This window comes from Gossypium hirsutum, chromosome A06 (genome assembly GCF_007990345.1).
Source record: "Gossypium hirsutum isolate 1008001.06 chromosome A06, Gossypium_hirsutum_v2.1, whole genome shotgun sequence".
NCBI lineage: Eukaryota > Viridiplantae > Streptophyta > Magnoliopsida > Malvales > Malvaceae > Gossypium > Gossypium hirsutum.
In genome coordinates this window covers 124,978,050-124,993,461 of record NC_053429.1, presented here as the reverse complement: position 1 = coordinate 124,993,461, position 15,412 = coordinate 124,978,050, and the positions used below count along the sequence as shown (strand labels likewise).

The following is a 15,412-nucleotide window of genomic DNA, read 5'->3' as shown; positions in this document are numbered from 1 at the left end:
TTTTGTTTTCAAAGAATTTACAATGGTGTGTATATAAAGAGTAGAGGCCTAGAGGATCAATTTTCCAAATGAAGCCAAATCTAGAATACTTTATTTATTTAACTCTTTAGCATATTACATGTTTATATCATTTTAACCTTTTTTGTGAAATATGAATAATAAAATTCCAAGTTAAATACTTATTTTTTATGAAACATTTAAGTTACAATCTTTCTCAATTATACTTGTTCATTGGTCGAGCAAGTGGTCAACTCTAAAAGTGGAAGGGTTTGGGTAAAATATAGACTCGAAAAAGGGTTTGGACAAAAAAATAAGGCATGTTTTTTAAACGGACTGCATCTCGAATAATCTTTTTTTGCCCGGACTTGGCCCGAATTTGCAAAAAAAAAAACTGTTGCTTTTTATTATTATTGTTTTTCAATTGTTTTGCTATCATTTTGTTGTTATTGTTTGAATACTATTTTAGAGGTATTTGCTTGCTAAGTTGCACCAATCTTTGTGTTACTTAAGTATATATTTTTAAATTTTTTTCCATTTATGTTAATGTTTTTAGTATATTTGATTTTAGTATTTTTATCCAGATTGGGCTTGCACAAAATTTTAGGCCAATTTTTTAGGCTGGACTCGAGCCTAAAAACCTTGCCTAAATTTTTACTTAACTCGACTTGACTTGACCCATGGGCAACCCTACTCTTGATCCAAGTGTTTGCACAAGACAAGGACAAAGCTAGAGGAGGCCAGTCCTCCCCCACTAAAAATATCCATTTAGTCCTTTTAGAAAATGAAAGGTTTTAAGTTAATTAATAGTACAATTGTAAAATTTATAGTTTAATTTTTTGAAAAATTATAAAATTCTACATTATTACAATGATAAATTTAAATTTTAGCACTTTCAAAATTTATAATTCAAATTCGATTCCTAACTTTGCTCCTGACAACATAGTTTTGAATTGATGAAGTTGTCCATTTCAATCTCTAATCAAACTCTTAAAGTAGAGGGTTTTTAGATTATTTTGTTCAATACAATTTCTATTCAAAATCCTTTATGACTTGATCTTGAATGATGATATCCAATTTAATCTTTAAGATACAATTTTAATATGAAAATCTTCATGACTTGAATCTTGAACTGATCCTAAATGTCATTCTTATTTCCAAAATCAAATTTCAATATATAATTTATGGAAGGCCCTTAGAATCAAATTTCAAGATTAAATCTCAAACACTTGAAACAAATTTCAACAAAGTATATTGGGTTCTCCGCTGAGAAAGGTATTGGTAGAGAATGAGCGAGCTAACCAAAGAAGAGAAATCGGATTCTATGATATGACAAAGGGATAGGGACACATCAAGAGCTTTAATTTGCTACAAGCTAAGTTAAATAAGAGCATTTGGCCGGATTTCCTTGAGAATCAACTCATCAACAATGGTCGAAAAGTGCAATTCCATTCAACAATTCAAATAATATCCGCTATCGTTTCGGTAGTCCACAACAAATCGAACATCATTTGCATCAAGTAAACCCATGCAGCTAAAAGAATCGACAAGCCTATAGGCTGATCTATGAGTATAAACAAAGTTCAACGAATTAAAATACTGAGTTTATCATGGGAAAATTTAGAGATTACAAAATGGCAATTTGATTCAATAATTATATCTCTAAGCACCATATTTCGAGCAAACTCTAAGCCTTGCGATTAGACCTCGAGTTAGATTATCTGTCCAAGTCTGAAGATCTGCTTGAAAATTGAGAGGGTTTGGACAAAAATATAAATTTGAGAAATGGACTTAGAAAAAAATAAGACCCGTTTTCTAAATTGATTGGCCTCGGGTAGAATTTTTTGGCTTGGCCAAGCCCGACCTGAATTAACCTAAACTTTCTTTTATGCTGTTGTTTTGCTGCTATTTGCTATTATTATTATTATTTTGTTATTATTTAGATATTGTATAATTTTTGTGGTTTAAGTTTGGGGTTTGGGGTTTAGGGTTCAATATTCAGGGTTCGGGATAAAAAAAAATTCAAAAATTATGTGTTAATAACATGAACAAATTTTTGAAATATCATAAAATTATTAAAAAGGACCATGAATAATGTGGCGGGAAAGGTCAATAAAATATTTTCTCGAAAACCAGTACACTTATATGTGTATGAAGGCATATCCTTAAAGCACCATATTTTTTGAAAAATCAACATATACACTTGTGTCAATTTACGATCGTATCCAACATGCATCCGAACAAAGTAAGATAACTTAAGCTTTGACTCACATTCAGACAAGTATCAAAATATTATGGTTAAATGCTGCTATATTAGTTTATGTAGTTTGAGAAAGTTGTTGATTTAGTTCTTGTACTTTAATTTGGTCATTTTTAGTCCTGTGTTTTTCAAATTTTAAAGTTTCAGTAATCACTAAATGATAATTGTTAAATTTATTAAGTTAAGTTTTGTTATTTCTAAAATCTAATGTGCCAAACATGTTATCATATGTGTATGCCATGTCTATTTATTATTTCCACATATCACTTACTAAAAATTCGGTTTATGGATTAACGGCTGTCATTTGCGACAAGATTGAAAACTCAAAATTTGCGACTTAGAATGATCCAATTGAAAAATATAGACTAAATCTACAATTGTACATATAGCACAGGACTAGTAATTGGATTTAAACAAACAGATTTAACAACCATTGTTTGGGTTAGGACTAAAATTTTCAAAATTCGAAAAGTATAAGGACTAAAATTGATCAAATTAAAGTACAAGGACCAAATTCATAACTTTTACAAAGTACAGGGACTAATAACAGAATTTAACCAAATATTATTCCCTTCTCTCTGTATATAAAATAGAAAATAATATGAGCATGACCTTCAATAATCAATCGGATAAGATTAAGTTACAATACAACTACCATAGCTGAAAATTTCCCATTTATGTTGCAGACGAAAGGCAAATCAATATAAGAAAGCCTCCAATAGTCCACCTTATATTTTGGTACTCTTCTATGGTGCCTTCACCTTTATTTATAAAGTTATTTTTTTCTTGCCAAATTAAATATTTTATTAAAATCCCTAAAATGGGAGGCTACTACAAAAATTAACACCCTACAACAAAATAAATAAATAAAAGATTAATTAAATTGCGGAATTAATTGAATTAGTCTGGAGTTGATGTATTCAACTCCTCTCGGCTAACCACATGAAGAAGGCAACCGAACTGCCCAAGCATCATATAGCCATATTTGTTTGAGCAGGTCAAAGAGTAAATTATTTTTCGTTTTTGTTCAATCATTTTGCATGATTGCAGCATCTAAGTAAACATGTAAATCCTGTAAAAAATAAAAAATAAAAATGTAAACATCAGTTTTCTTATTTGTAATATTAAATTGTAAGTCGATTGAGTTTTAATTCAATTGATATGGGCATTAATGTTAATGTAAAAGGACATGGGTTCGAGTGCAGTGAAGCATAGTATCCTATTATTTATGGGTTGGAAATGAGTTATGAATAGTTCTTGGCATTGTGTAAAAAACTAAATATGATCAAAACCTATTTGTTAATTTGAAATACCAACCCAATTAAAAATTTTAAGTTAAGATAGATGATATGTCGTTTTCGTTCATGATTTGAGATAGGATTTGCCACAAATTTGATGAAGTATTTAACAAAATAAAATATTTATTTCTTGTTTCCATAAATCACCTTCCTAATAAAGTAAAATTTATATATTACACATATTGAATTTATTATTATATTTTAAAAAATACAAACATTTATTTAACAAACTTTAAATTGTAGGAAAAAGTGTTTCAACACGGTTGAATTCACATTCTCCTAATTATTACAATAATAATAAAACTAACTGCAATTAAAACTTAATCGACTAAAAATAATTAACTAATGAATAAGCATTAATAATGATATCTATCATCCCTTAATGGGGGAGAGTGGGAATGCTTTGTTCATTTCTAAAGAAATTAGTAGGATCAACCTTAGTCTTAATATGGACCAACCTATTAAAATTACCCTTAAAATATTTGATCCCATAAACCCTCCCTTCCAAATAGCTTCCTCTATCATTATGATTGACACCCAAATCAATGTCTCTATAATTAAGAAATGCCTCCCTTGGATTCTTGGACACGAAGGGTGTCATGTACCTATGAAGCTTCCTTGTCAACCCTATGTAACGCTGTGCTGTTTCAGCCCCACCTTGGTTCCAATTCGCTAAGTATTGAATCTTCCATAAATTGCCAGCTCTGTGTGGAAATGGAGTCGCTGTGGACTCAATCTCAGCCATTCTCCCACCGTATGGATTGAATATCATTTGCGCCGGCTGTAATTCGATCATTTTTTCCCAAATACCTTCCAATGCAGTCTTCGGGATCGGTTGCTTTACGTAGTCTGATTTCCTTTTGAGATAACTCAACGACGGGGTTCGGTTCAATAAAACATCGGTTGGGCTATCGATGGTGATGTTGGTCCAAAAAAGAACCGATCGAATCCAGCTTGTTTCGATGCAATCCGATTGAGATAAACCGAGTAAAGGCAAGTTCTCGTTCATGATTGAAACAAGTGTCTTGGAATCTCCTAAGAACAAGGAAATGAATGAAACCCTAACGGTACTTCCACCGGTACGAGTACTACTATTTACGACGTCAATGACGAGCCTAACGAAGAGTTCTTTAGGGAGTTTAGATGCAACATGTTGCCATTGATCAACAATGTCGGTGGCATTGTCTTCCAATGTTTTCTCAACCCGAAAAACAGTAACTATTTCAGGTACATGGACCAACTTAATTTTATATGCAAGTACCACACCAAAACTAGCTGCTCCACCACCTCTAATAGCCCAAAACAGATCTTCCCCCATGGATTTTCTATCGTGAATTCTACCATTAACATCAATGACATAAGCATCCACGATGTTATCAACTGTTAAACCATATTTTCTCATCATATTACCATAGCCACCTCCAGTAAAATGACCTCCTACACCCACTGTAGGACAAACGCCAGCCGGGAAACCATGTGTTTTGCTCAACTCAGAGATTCTATAATAAAGTTCACCAAGAATTGCTCCACTTTGAACCCAAACAGTCTCGGTTTCCGTATCTATATCAATGGATCGAAGGTTGAACATGTCAAGGACAAAGAAAGGAACAGTTGCAACATATGATAAACCATCATAATCATGTCCACCACTTCGGATTTTCATTTGAATGTTGCCCTTTTTGGCACAAATAATGGCAGCTTGGATATGGGATTGGTGTAATGCAGTGAGGATAAGGAAGGGTTTGGGTGTGTAGGTCTCATTAAATCGAAGGTTTCGAATGTAGGATTGTAAGACTGTGGCATATGAAGGGCTTTGAGGTGTGAAAATGGCTTCACTAATAGGGTGAGATGGATGTGAATTGTCTAAAAGACATTGAACAAAAGCTTCATGGACTGAATCAGAATTTGAAGCTGAAGTTACAAGGGATGAAATGGAAAGAAGAACTGAAACAACAAGAGGCCATGAAATTGCCATGTTGAATTTTGTTGAATTGTTTTGTGTTGAAGTGAGAAGATTTAAGGAATTTATAGGGAAGTCTTTTTGGGTGTAATCAACTTGTAAGGCATTATACTAAATAAATTATTTAAAAAGATATAGGTCCAGACCGAATAGTTTGACCTAGAAGATTTCAAATATGGAACGTAAATGTTTGGCGTTTTGACATTCATAAGATTACGTAAAAATGTCAACTGTGTGTGTTAGTGTTGGCGATAGCAGCCATTAACAATAATCTTGCTTATATATGTTCCATCACAAGTCATGCTCACGTATATGCTAATGCATGTTGTAGTTAACAGGTTACTCGTATTCTACTTTTGGGTAAATTAATTAAAAAGTAAACTTGGTCTTTTTTATTAAAAAGATTATCCATTTGTATTGCTAAAATATGACATGGCTGATAGAATAATCAAACAGTGACACGTGACATGTCATGTGTACTTCATGCTAAAGTATAGAATCAGTTTTTAATCCGTTTTTAATAGTAGATCTGGATGAAATTTTTAACAACAAGACAATGTTATTCTTTGATCTAACGTATGGAGATTAATTTATTCATATTTTTAAATAAAAGAAGTAAAATATAAAGAAAATAATATGACAGCAAAAAAAATATATAGAGACGTGAAAATCGAATAGTTCCCACCTATTAGTTGATGTAAACCAGCTTAATTGAAAAACCCTTTATAATACAATTTATTTATTTAAAAAAATGATATTTGAATCATTTGCAAGACTTAACTCGCAACACCAAATTTAATAATAGTATAATAGATTTAATACGCTCCCGTAATAAGATAGGGGCCTTCTCATATACCTGTATTCCATTATAGTTCCTACTTCCGGATTTATCTATCCTATCAACTACTCTATTATGTTTTCTAAGAATGTGTCAAAAATGAACTTTTCAACTTCGATATAAAAGTTAACTAATCAAACATACTAGGTTAGCATAATTTTCACAACTAAAGTATTATTATATTCCAACTCCAATTGCTTAACACTGAATGTGGATGTCATAATTTAAGGAAAATGATTGCAATCTTTTATGTATGTTTAATATAAAATATAAAATATAAAAATAGTGACTAAGATAAATACTTTATCAGCATTTCGCATTAGGATTACTTCAATAAATTATAAAATTATCTTAAAATAAGTTTATAATAATAAATTTCTAATATTTGACATCTATAAATAGAAAACCTTATTAAAACCATATGATAAAATAATTATAATAAAAAAATACATATTACCTAACCTTATCTAAAAATTAAATGATTTACTTTATCTCAAAATCAAATGATGTATTACCAATTAAAATAGTAGAACATGTATTTTATCTCAATAGGAAATCATAGAATTTTAGGTTTCAAATTCAAATTCTATGTTGGGAAGAACCAACCTCACCCTTCCTCCCTACTCATAAAAGATAGTTCTATTTTGAAGCATGTCCAAGCATCACTATTAAAGATTGACACTTTCTTTTCTTTTTCTTATATGTCAAAAAAATTTCTTGTATTAAATTCGCACTTAATTAAGCTGCTGTCATTAATTAAAATAATCAATTAAGCCCCTTCGTTAAGGGTTTCCGTCATTAACCAAGTTGACTATTAAAATAAATTGGTGGACCAATCAGATGGTGATAAATGACAAGTTTTGGTTTAATCTAATATTTTTCGTAAAAAATGATTAAAAATCTTAAAAAATAATAAAAAAAATCACAAGAAATATAAAATAAAAAAAATATTAAAATTGATATAAACTTATTAAAATTATAAAAACATATAAAAAATATAAAAATATAAAAATTCTAATAAAATATAAAAATTTTAAAAAAGTATTTAAAATATTTAAAATAAAAAATGTATTAGAGTTCTTAGAAAAACTTCTTAACAATTATAAAAATATTAAATTGATATAAACTTATAAAAAAACATAAAAAAACTTGAACTAGATCGATTAGCCTGAAATTAGCAAGGGTACCGATCTGGGGAAAGCCATTAAATTGGTTGACTTGGGAACCGGGTGGTTGAACCAATTTTTTTATTTTTAATATTTTTTATCAAACAAAAATTTCAACATCTAACTATTACCATATGTCAGAATGAAATATTTTGACCAATTCTTTTCTGAATCGAACCAATCAGGCCACTAATATGCCAATTCAATTGATCTGTCTAATTCAATTAAATAAAAAAAATTAAATATTTAAAAAAAACAAAATCAGTTCAACCATCCAGTTTCCAAGTCAACTGGTATAACGGCTTCCTTTGAACCGATACCCTTATCAATTTCGATTTAAGCGGTCCAACTGACTGATCCGGTCCAATTCAAGTTTTTTATATATTTTTTTATAATTTTTATAAGTTTATATCAATTTCAATATATTTTTTATTATTTTATGATTTTTATAGAATTTTAATATGTTTTTATAAATTTTTAAATATGTTTTATTACATTTATAAATTTTTATGATTTTTTTTTAAAATTCTTTTAAAAATTTATATAAATTTTCATATTTTTTAAACTTGTCACGAGCCCAAAGCACCAAGTAAATGCTTAAGAAATTAGAATACGACACCATCTAATAACCTTCTCTCTCGTAGAGAAGACCCTACACAGATTTCCACCAACTCAGCAGAGCATGCACCAAATTGAGTGGCCGCCTAAAAGGACAATGCGCTACGATCAACAAAGGAGAACTAGTAATTAGATTTGAGCATGTAAATGGGCAAGTCAGGGCAACCCCAAAGTCCTTACAAATATTATGCTGCAACACGTATGTAGGAATGGCCATTCTTCAGCTTAGCCACCTTTACTCTACTATAATTTTCATTGTCAAATACATCGGAAGGTGCTTCGGAGTGCTAATTCTAACACCTCTTAATCTCTTTTTAGTTTGCAGGTTACCCACCACACAATCTATTATGACTGCATCAACCTACCACAAAAAGGCATCACCAAGCATCTTATACTAAATTGGGTTTTTTGAAATTTAACATACAAAATTGGTGTCTTATTAATTCATAATACCAGTCGATTAACTCTTAACTCGATTGGCATTAGTACTATTGTCACTGTAGGAGGACATAGGTTCAAGTGCGTTGAAGCATATTATCCTCCTATTTAAGGATTGAGGAGGCACTGCATTATATCAAAGAGAACAGATATAATAAAAAACTATAATGACATTAATGTTTAAAAAAAAACTTGTAATACCAACTTAATCAAAAATATAATATTAGTATAATTAAAAAAATTTAAAATCAATTACGTACATACTCTAAAATGAAACTAACTTCCTAAGAATTAGATTTGAGTATAATTATCTATATAATTACTTCAATTCTCAGCTACCGCGTGTTCCAATTACATTCAATTCGGTAAGACTCATAAATTATAATAGTTACCTAAATATATCATCACAATATAATTACACACAATTACACTCAAATCTAATTAATAGCTCAAAAATTTTCTTCTAAAGAAAACCTCTATTATTTTTTTTTCAAAGAAATAAAAAAAAAATACCGGTCCTTAAGCAGCACACGCATGTTCTGGGAGAAAAAAGAGTACACGCATACAATTTTTATATTATATAAGATAAAATTCTTTGACTTTTGACTAAATAAATAAATATATGTCCCTCTTTTTATGTAAATATAAATTGTTTAAGATCAATTTTTTGAATTTTGACTAATTAATCAAGTCTTTTTCTAGAAAATCTAATTACTATTTTATTGTATGATTGATTAATTAATTAATTAATTTTTTGGTAAATTATAAAAGGAGGATAAAGCCTTAACAATAATATTACTAACGCGACTCGAACTCAAATCACATCTAAAGTGATGAACACATTTATTATGAGACCAACACACGAGATTCAATTAATTAATTATGCTTCAAATGTTATGAAAATCATATTTCCCTTGAAGGAAAGAGAAAAAGAAAATGTACTTTGCTTTCGATTTGACTTGAACAAAGTCAAAAAACCATTTTAGTTTACCTACAAACTAAAAATTCATAAAATATATAATATTTAAAAGTCTGAAGGATACAGAGACATTGAACATTTACCCAAAAAAAATTTTAACTAAATTATTTCGAAGTAACGCAATTGAATATCCGAATGTTAAAATTTTTATTAATTATATCTCTTGATTAACTCTTTCTATCATTAATCGTTATTTTATTGACATGACCGTTAATAGTCATTGAGTCAATTGTCATAATGCAAAATTTAAAAAAATTTAAAATAAAATTCAAGTCCGATACTTAGATATATATCTATTTGTCCAGGTTCATTTTGGATTAAAATTTGGGTATCTATGTGTTCAAATTCATTATTGACATAATATTTAAATTATTAGAAATACTACAATTTATAAAAAAAATATATGAAAAGTAAATTTTTGTTATGAATATTTGATTTAGTGGAAATCCATCAAAATCAAGATAAGTTTTGATTTACTTTAAATTCTAATAGCCATTAGAATTAGATCTCTACTTTATTTATACTTCTTATGCTTATAAATAGAGACTTTGAAGAAGCATTGTAATTATTTCATTGATCAATAAAATACACTCTCTCTTTTACTCTTCTATTTTTTTGTCATTTTATTTGATAACACGTTATCAGCATGATTCTCTTTTATTTTATAATACGATCACTCCAAGTTTGTTGCTCAAGCTGTTGTTGATTGCCTTTTAGAGCTACTACTATTTCAGTCTTCAAGTGGGGCCTTCACACTATGGGTAATCATTATGCAAAGAAATTTATATAATTATTACATAGGTGATAACGATGATGTTTAAGATATTCAGGTATATTTTACTATGATTTATTTATTATATTATGTTTATTATAATTGGAGACTAATCATAACAAAATGAATAGATAGATTCTAATTTGAAATTCACATATGTTTGCGACGGTGATTATGAAATAAAGAATTAATGGAGGCATTTAGAAGTCCGTCCTACTAGATTTGTTGCATTTCCTGATTTGAATACAAATATAAAGAAAATAAAAGATATAATCATGGACCGCTAAAAATAGGAAGTGGCGTATGCCCAAATATTTTGTTTCTGTTAATATTCTTTGAGGAATGATATGAGAATATAGTAATGAATTCTACCATTACAGATAGTGTTAGAATTAAGTGACCCGAATCCTTATTTAAATAAAATACAGTGGTAAAATAAAATAAAAGAAGAATCCATATAGAATTACACTTCTTTTATTTTATTTTTAGAATAAGGTTTTTTAAACCTTATTAAATACCATTTATTTGATATTGATTAGAATAAGGTGTTTCAGTCTTACTAGAATATGGCTTTACAAGCCTATAAATAGACATAGTCTATTCCTCTTGTAAACTATTCGAATTCGACATAGTGAATTTTCTTCTCCTCTGCCCGTGGTTTTTTCCCGAAAGGGTTTCCACGTAAAAATCTGTGTGTTCTTTATTTTATTTTATTTTATTTTTCACAAATTGGTATCAGAGCTTTTGGGTTGTTTATCTCGATCACGGTAATTGCGTCTTTGAAGTATGAAATTTTGCTGTTGGATTGCAAGACTAGATTTGCGTTGAGACAGATTAAGATCCAAGCAGTTCTTGCGCAAATGGATCTGGAGGATGCCTTGCTAGGGATAGATAAGATGCCTTCAACATTTACAGATGAAGAGAAGAAGCGTAAGGATCGAAAGGCGTTAACACAATTACATCTGCATTTGTCCAATGAAATTTTACAGGATGTGATGAAAGAGAAGACCGCCGCTGTCGAAACCCCTTTTTTATTTTTGAAAACAATGGGGATCGACTTTGAAAAACAAAAATGTGGAGTCGCCACCAATCTCTTGATTTAGGTGTGATTGGACCACCTATTAAAACACTTTATTCAATGAAAAATAAATTTGGTTTATGTAAAATCAAAAAACGGGTTCGGGAGTCGGTTACGCATGAGGAAGGGTTAGCACCCTCATTACACCCAAAAATTGGTACCAAATTGATTTGATGCTGTCCTTATATCAAAAGTTTTTTTAAAGAAAAGATTTTCCAAAGTAAGATTTTTTTTTATAAGCTGTTTGCATAGCTCAAAGTAGCGGTCAAAAATCTCTCGTTTCAAAGATATGCAGTATCATACCCAGTACGATTGGATACGATCCTTTATATCTTTAAAAATACGATTGATTGTTGACTTTTAAAAACTCGTAAAAATTATAAAAAGGTTATCCAAATATTTGGTTCACCGAAAAATTATACCCAGTATGATTGAGCACGATTTTCCGAATTCCTCACATATCGGATATTGCCTTATTTCAGAATTTTTTGAATGATAAAAAAAATTGGAGACTTGCTCAAAATGTGTTTATCTATTTTAAAATAGAATGCTTAATAAATTGTATCAAAACATTTGCATGGGAAAGAATTTATGAACATGAAGTAATATGACACAACGAGCCACTATTAACAAATCCACAATTACTAAGTAAAATGTGACAAATTTTAACCATGGATGATAAACAATCAATAAAATGATATACAACAATAATTAACATGACATAATACAAAATTATCCATAAAAAATGTACAAAATGTAATGGAATTAGAACTTAGTAGTATAAATTGACAAATTAATTAACACATATTATAAGTTGACAAACTTGTATAAAAACTAGGGATTTATTTAAAATAAGTATTATAAAACATAACATTTGAATCGAATAATATGCAAAATATTTTAAACACAAATTCATTTAGAGATTTACAATGCACATGATAACTTAAATAATATGTAGAATATAAAAGATAAATACGACACATGATAAGATATAAATACATAGTAAATTTGTAAAACATGAATATATAAATAAATTTGGGAATAATTATTCGTAGAAGATGGCATGAAATTAATAATGTGTATAAAAAAATAAGTAAATATATAAATTATACATGCAACGAATCTTTAAAAAAGAAATCTAATCATACACACTAAAAAGGTAAAAAAAAACTATGTTTACAAAATACATAAATTTAGTGATGTATATTCATAAAGCTATATTTATAAAGGAAAATTTTAAAGCAAATAATATATAACATAATTTTACATGTAATAAATTTATTTGGATTGATGAAACATATATAAATAATACATACATAAGGATCATATAAAGGGTATACAATAAGTAAATTTTATGATTTAAAATACAATTCTTAAAAGAAACACACTATACGCATAAATAACCTTAAAAGATGACATATACATAGGAAAAAATATTTACATGAAGTTTTATGAAAATAATAATATGTACTAAAAAAATAATTTGATATATGTGAAGAAATTTTAGAAATAATTGAATGTTAAAATAACATAAAAGAAAATATGAATTTTAAAATTAACTTAATTTTATTATATATTATACATTTACTAAAACTAAAAAAACAAGTAAATACAAATTTATTATTAAGCTATATATATAATAAGAACAACAAGGCTTTAATAACATATGTAGATTAAACATAAATACTAAATATACTTAATAAACATTAAATATATGGAAGAATCCAAAAGAAATTACAAAATATCATGAAACTAATAGCATACACAAACTAAAATGAATTATATTACAAATAGTACACCAATTATTAAAATAATAGAATAAAAACAGAAAAGATTACAAAATTCAGCTATCAAAACAACACAAAATATCACAACCAATGATTAAGCATGTAAAAAAAGTATGTGCTGTAAAAAAAAAAAAAGACTTAATTGAAACAAAATTGAAATAGGAGAAACAATTTACAAATGAAATAATTGAAAAATAGGATCAATGTGCCATGCGCATAAACATGCAGGGACCGAAATCGAAAATATCCCGCACCCATAATATTGCACTGAACCGCGGATCAAAGTAAAAAACGCACAAATTAGAAGGTCAAATTAAAAAAACAAAATAAATAAACAGGATGTGATTGAAGGCTCCGCGCGAAGGGAAAGACCTAACGCGCAAATTGACCATTTAAAAGGGCAAGGCGCAGGTCTGGGTATTCCAACAGGTTAGTGCGCGGATCCTTAAAGCATTTTAAAACCCTTTTTCCATCTTTTTTTCCCCAAATGTTGCCAACATTCCAAACAAAGAACCACAGCCCCAAAATTAAAACTGCTAGGGTTCTCAACATCTGCCAGATTCACCATTTTGTTTGGCAATCCACAGTATACCACCATGAATAGATCCATGCCTCATCCATGAAAATGTGGTAAGATACTTTCCTTTTCCTTTTTCTTTTTCTTTCGTAAAACATTTGAATCCATTATTTTTTCTTTTTTCTTTTTTTTAAACTTTAAATCTAACATGGTTTATTCGAAAAAAAGGCTAAAAACATTTGATTCCATTTGACCCTCGTCCAGATCTCAATATTACTGATATATTTTGGATTTCATGGGTGTCGATTCACATGCTGAAAAAAACCTAGCCAACCAAGGAAATTAATCAGAGGGAAAAAAAAACTTGAGATCACCTTTAAAAATTCTCTTTCAAAATTTTCTTTGTATTCTGTATGCGTACAGTATGAGTGTGTCAAAATTTGTGGATTACATCACTAGCTTTTATAGCCAGTTTTTCAAAATAAATAAAATCTAAAAAATCTTATTTTCCTGCTGTCATCTGCTATGAATCTGTTACTGGCTCCTTCTGGTGTCTTCTTTTGCAGGCTCAGTTGTACGGAGAAGATGACCCGGGGATCTCACATGGGTGGCCGTTCCTCTGGTGCCCTTCCAGTGCCTTCCAAGCGCTTCTGGAATTCTTGACTGCTGGAAATTTTTTTCCTTTTTGGGCTCTTTCGGATTTGGGCTAGATTTAGGGTATGAATTTATTATAATTGGTTGGACTTATTGGGTCATGGGTCATTTTAGTAATTGGGTTGGGTGTTTATTTTATGTATTTTGAAAATTGTTAATGGACTTTTTTTTTGGACTATTTAGTCCTGAACTTTATTTATTTATTTGGGTTTACTTATTTGCAAATAAATAAAACGGGCTCAGGCAAAATTGGTTGACTACAGCCGCTGCATTATGGAAGAGGCTAGAACAAATATGTATGTCGAAAACTCTAACAAGCAAGTTGCATTATGAAGCAGTGTCTTTATGTTCATCGTTTGGAGGAAGGTGCGTCTGTACACAAACACTTAACAATGTTTAAAGAAATTTTCACAAATTTGGAGGCCATGGAGGTTCAGTATGATAAGGAAAATTTAGGGTTTATTTTACTTTGTTCGTTGCCCTCGTCTTATTCAATCTTTAGAGACACAATTCTATATAGCAGCGAGTCTCTCACAGTTGATGAGGTTTATAATTCTTTAACCTCGTATGATAAGATGAAACATCTTGTGGTTAAATCCGACTCTCAGGTAAAGGGTCTCATTGTTCGTGAGAAACAAGATCAGAATACTAATGATAATCGTGGAAGGACACATGAATGTAATCCTGGCAGTAAATCTAAGGGTAGATCAAAGTCTTCAAACAGAGGTAAAACTTGTAACTTCTACAAGAAGAAAGGGCACATTAAATCTGGGTGCTATAAGCTACAGAATAAGATTAAAATGGAGGCTGCGAATCAAAAGGGAAATCAACTAGAAAATTTTGGTGAAACTGATGTTGTAGAAGACTACAGCGATGGTGAACTTCTAGTCGCTTCTGTCAATGATTCTAAAGTAAGCGATGAGTGGATACTTGATTCAGGCTGCACCTTATTGGTTTACAACTTACGAAATAGTGTCTGAAGGTGTTGTTTTGATGGGAAATAATGTTTCGTGTAAAATCGCAGGTGTTGGAACAATTAAAGTTAAGATG

General features: G+C 29.6%; 1 protein-coding gene and 1 long non-coding RNA gene across 2 annotated transcripts; one reads left to right on the top strand and one right to left on the bottom strand.

Moving 5' to 3' along the window:
- Positions 1 to 3,769: 3,769 nt before the first annotated feature.
- LOC107934635 (berberine bridge enzyme-like 8) lies at positions 3,770 to 5,536 on the bottom strand. The gene has a single exon (XM_016867111.2). The coding sequence runs from the start codon at positions 5,528 to 5,530 to the stop codon at positions 3,935 to 3,937; it is 1,596 nt and encodes a 531-aa protein (XP_016722600.1). The 5' UTR covers positions 5,531 to 5,536; the 3' UTR covers positions 3,770 to 3,934.
- A 7,864-nt stretch (positions 5,537 to 13,400) lies between these two features.
- Positions 13,401 to 14,561, top strand: LOC107934629 (uncharacterized). The gene is made up of 2 exons (XR_001693968.2): positions 13,401 to 13,821; positions 14,275 to 14,561. It is a non-coding gene; the product is annotated as an uncharacterized lncRNA (long non-coding RNA).
- Positions 14,562 to 15,412: the final 851 nt, after the last annotated feature.

What these genes read in the sequence shown, in the direction of transcription:
- LOC107934635 (XM_016867111.2), bottom strand. Translation starts at nt 5,530, where the DNA reads ATGGCAATTTCATGGCCTCTTGTTGTTTCAGTTCTTCTTTCCATTTCA.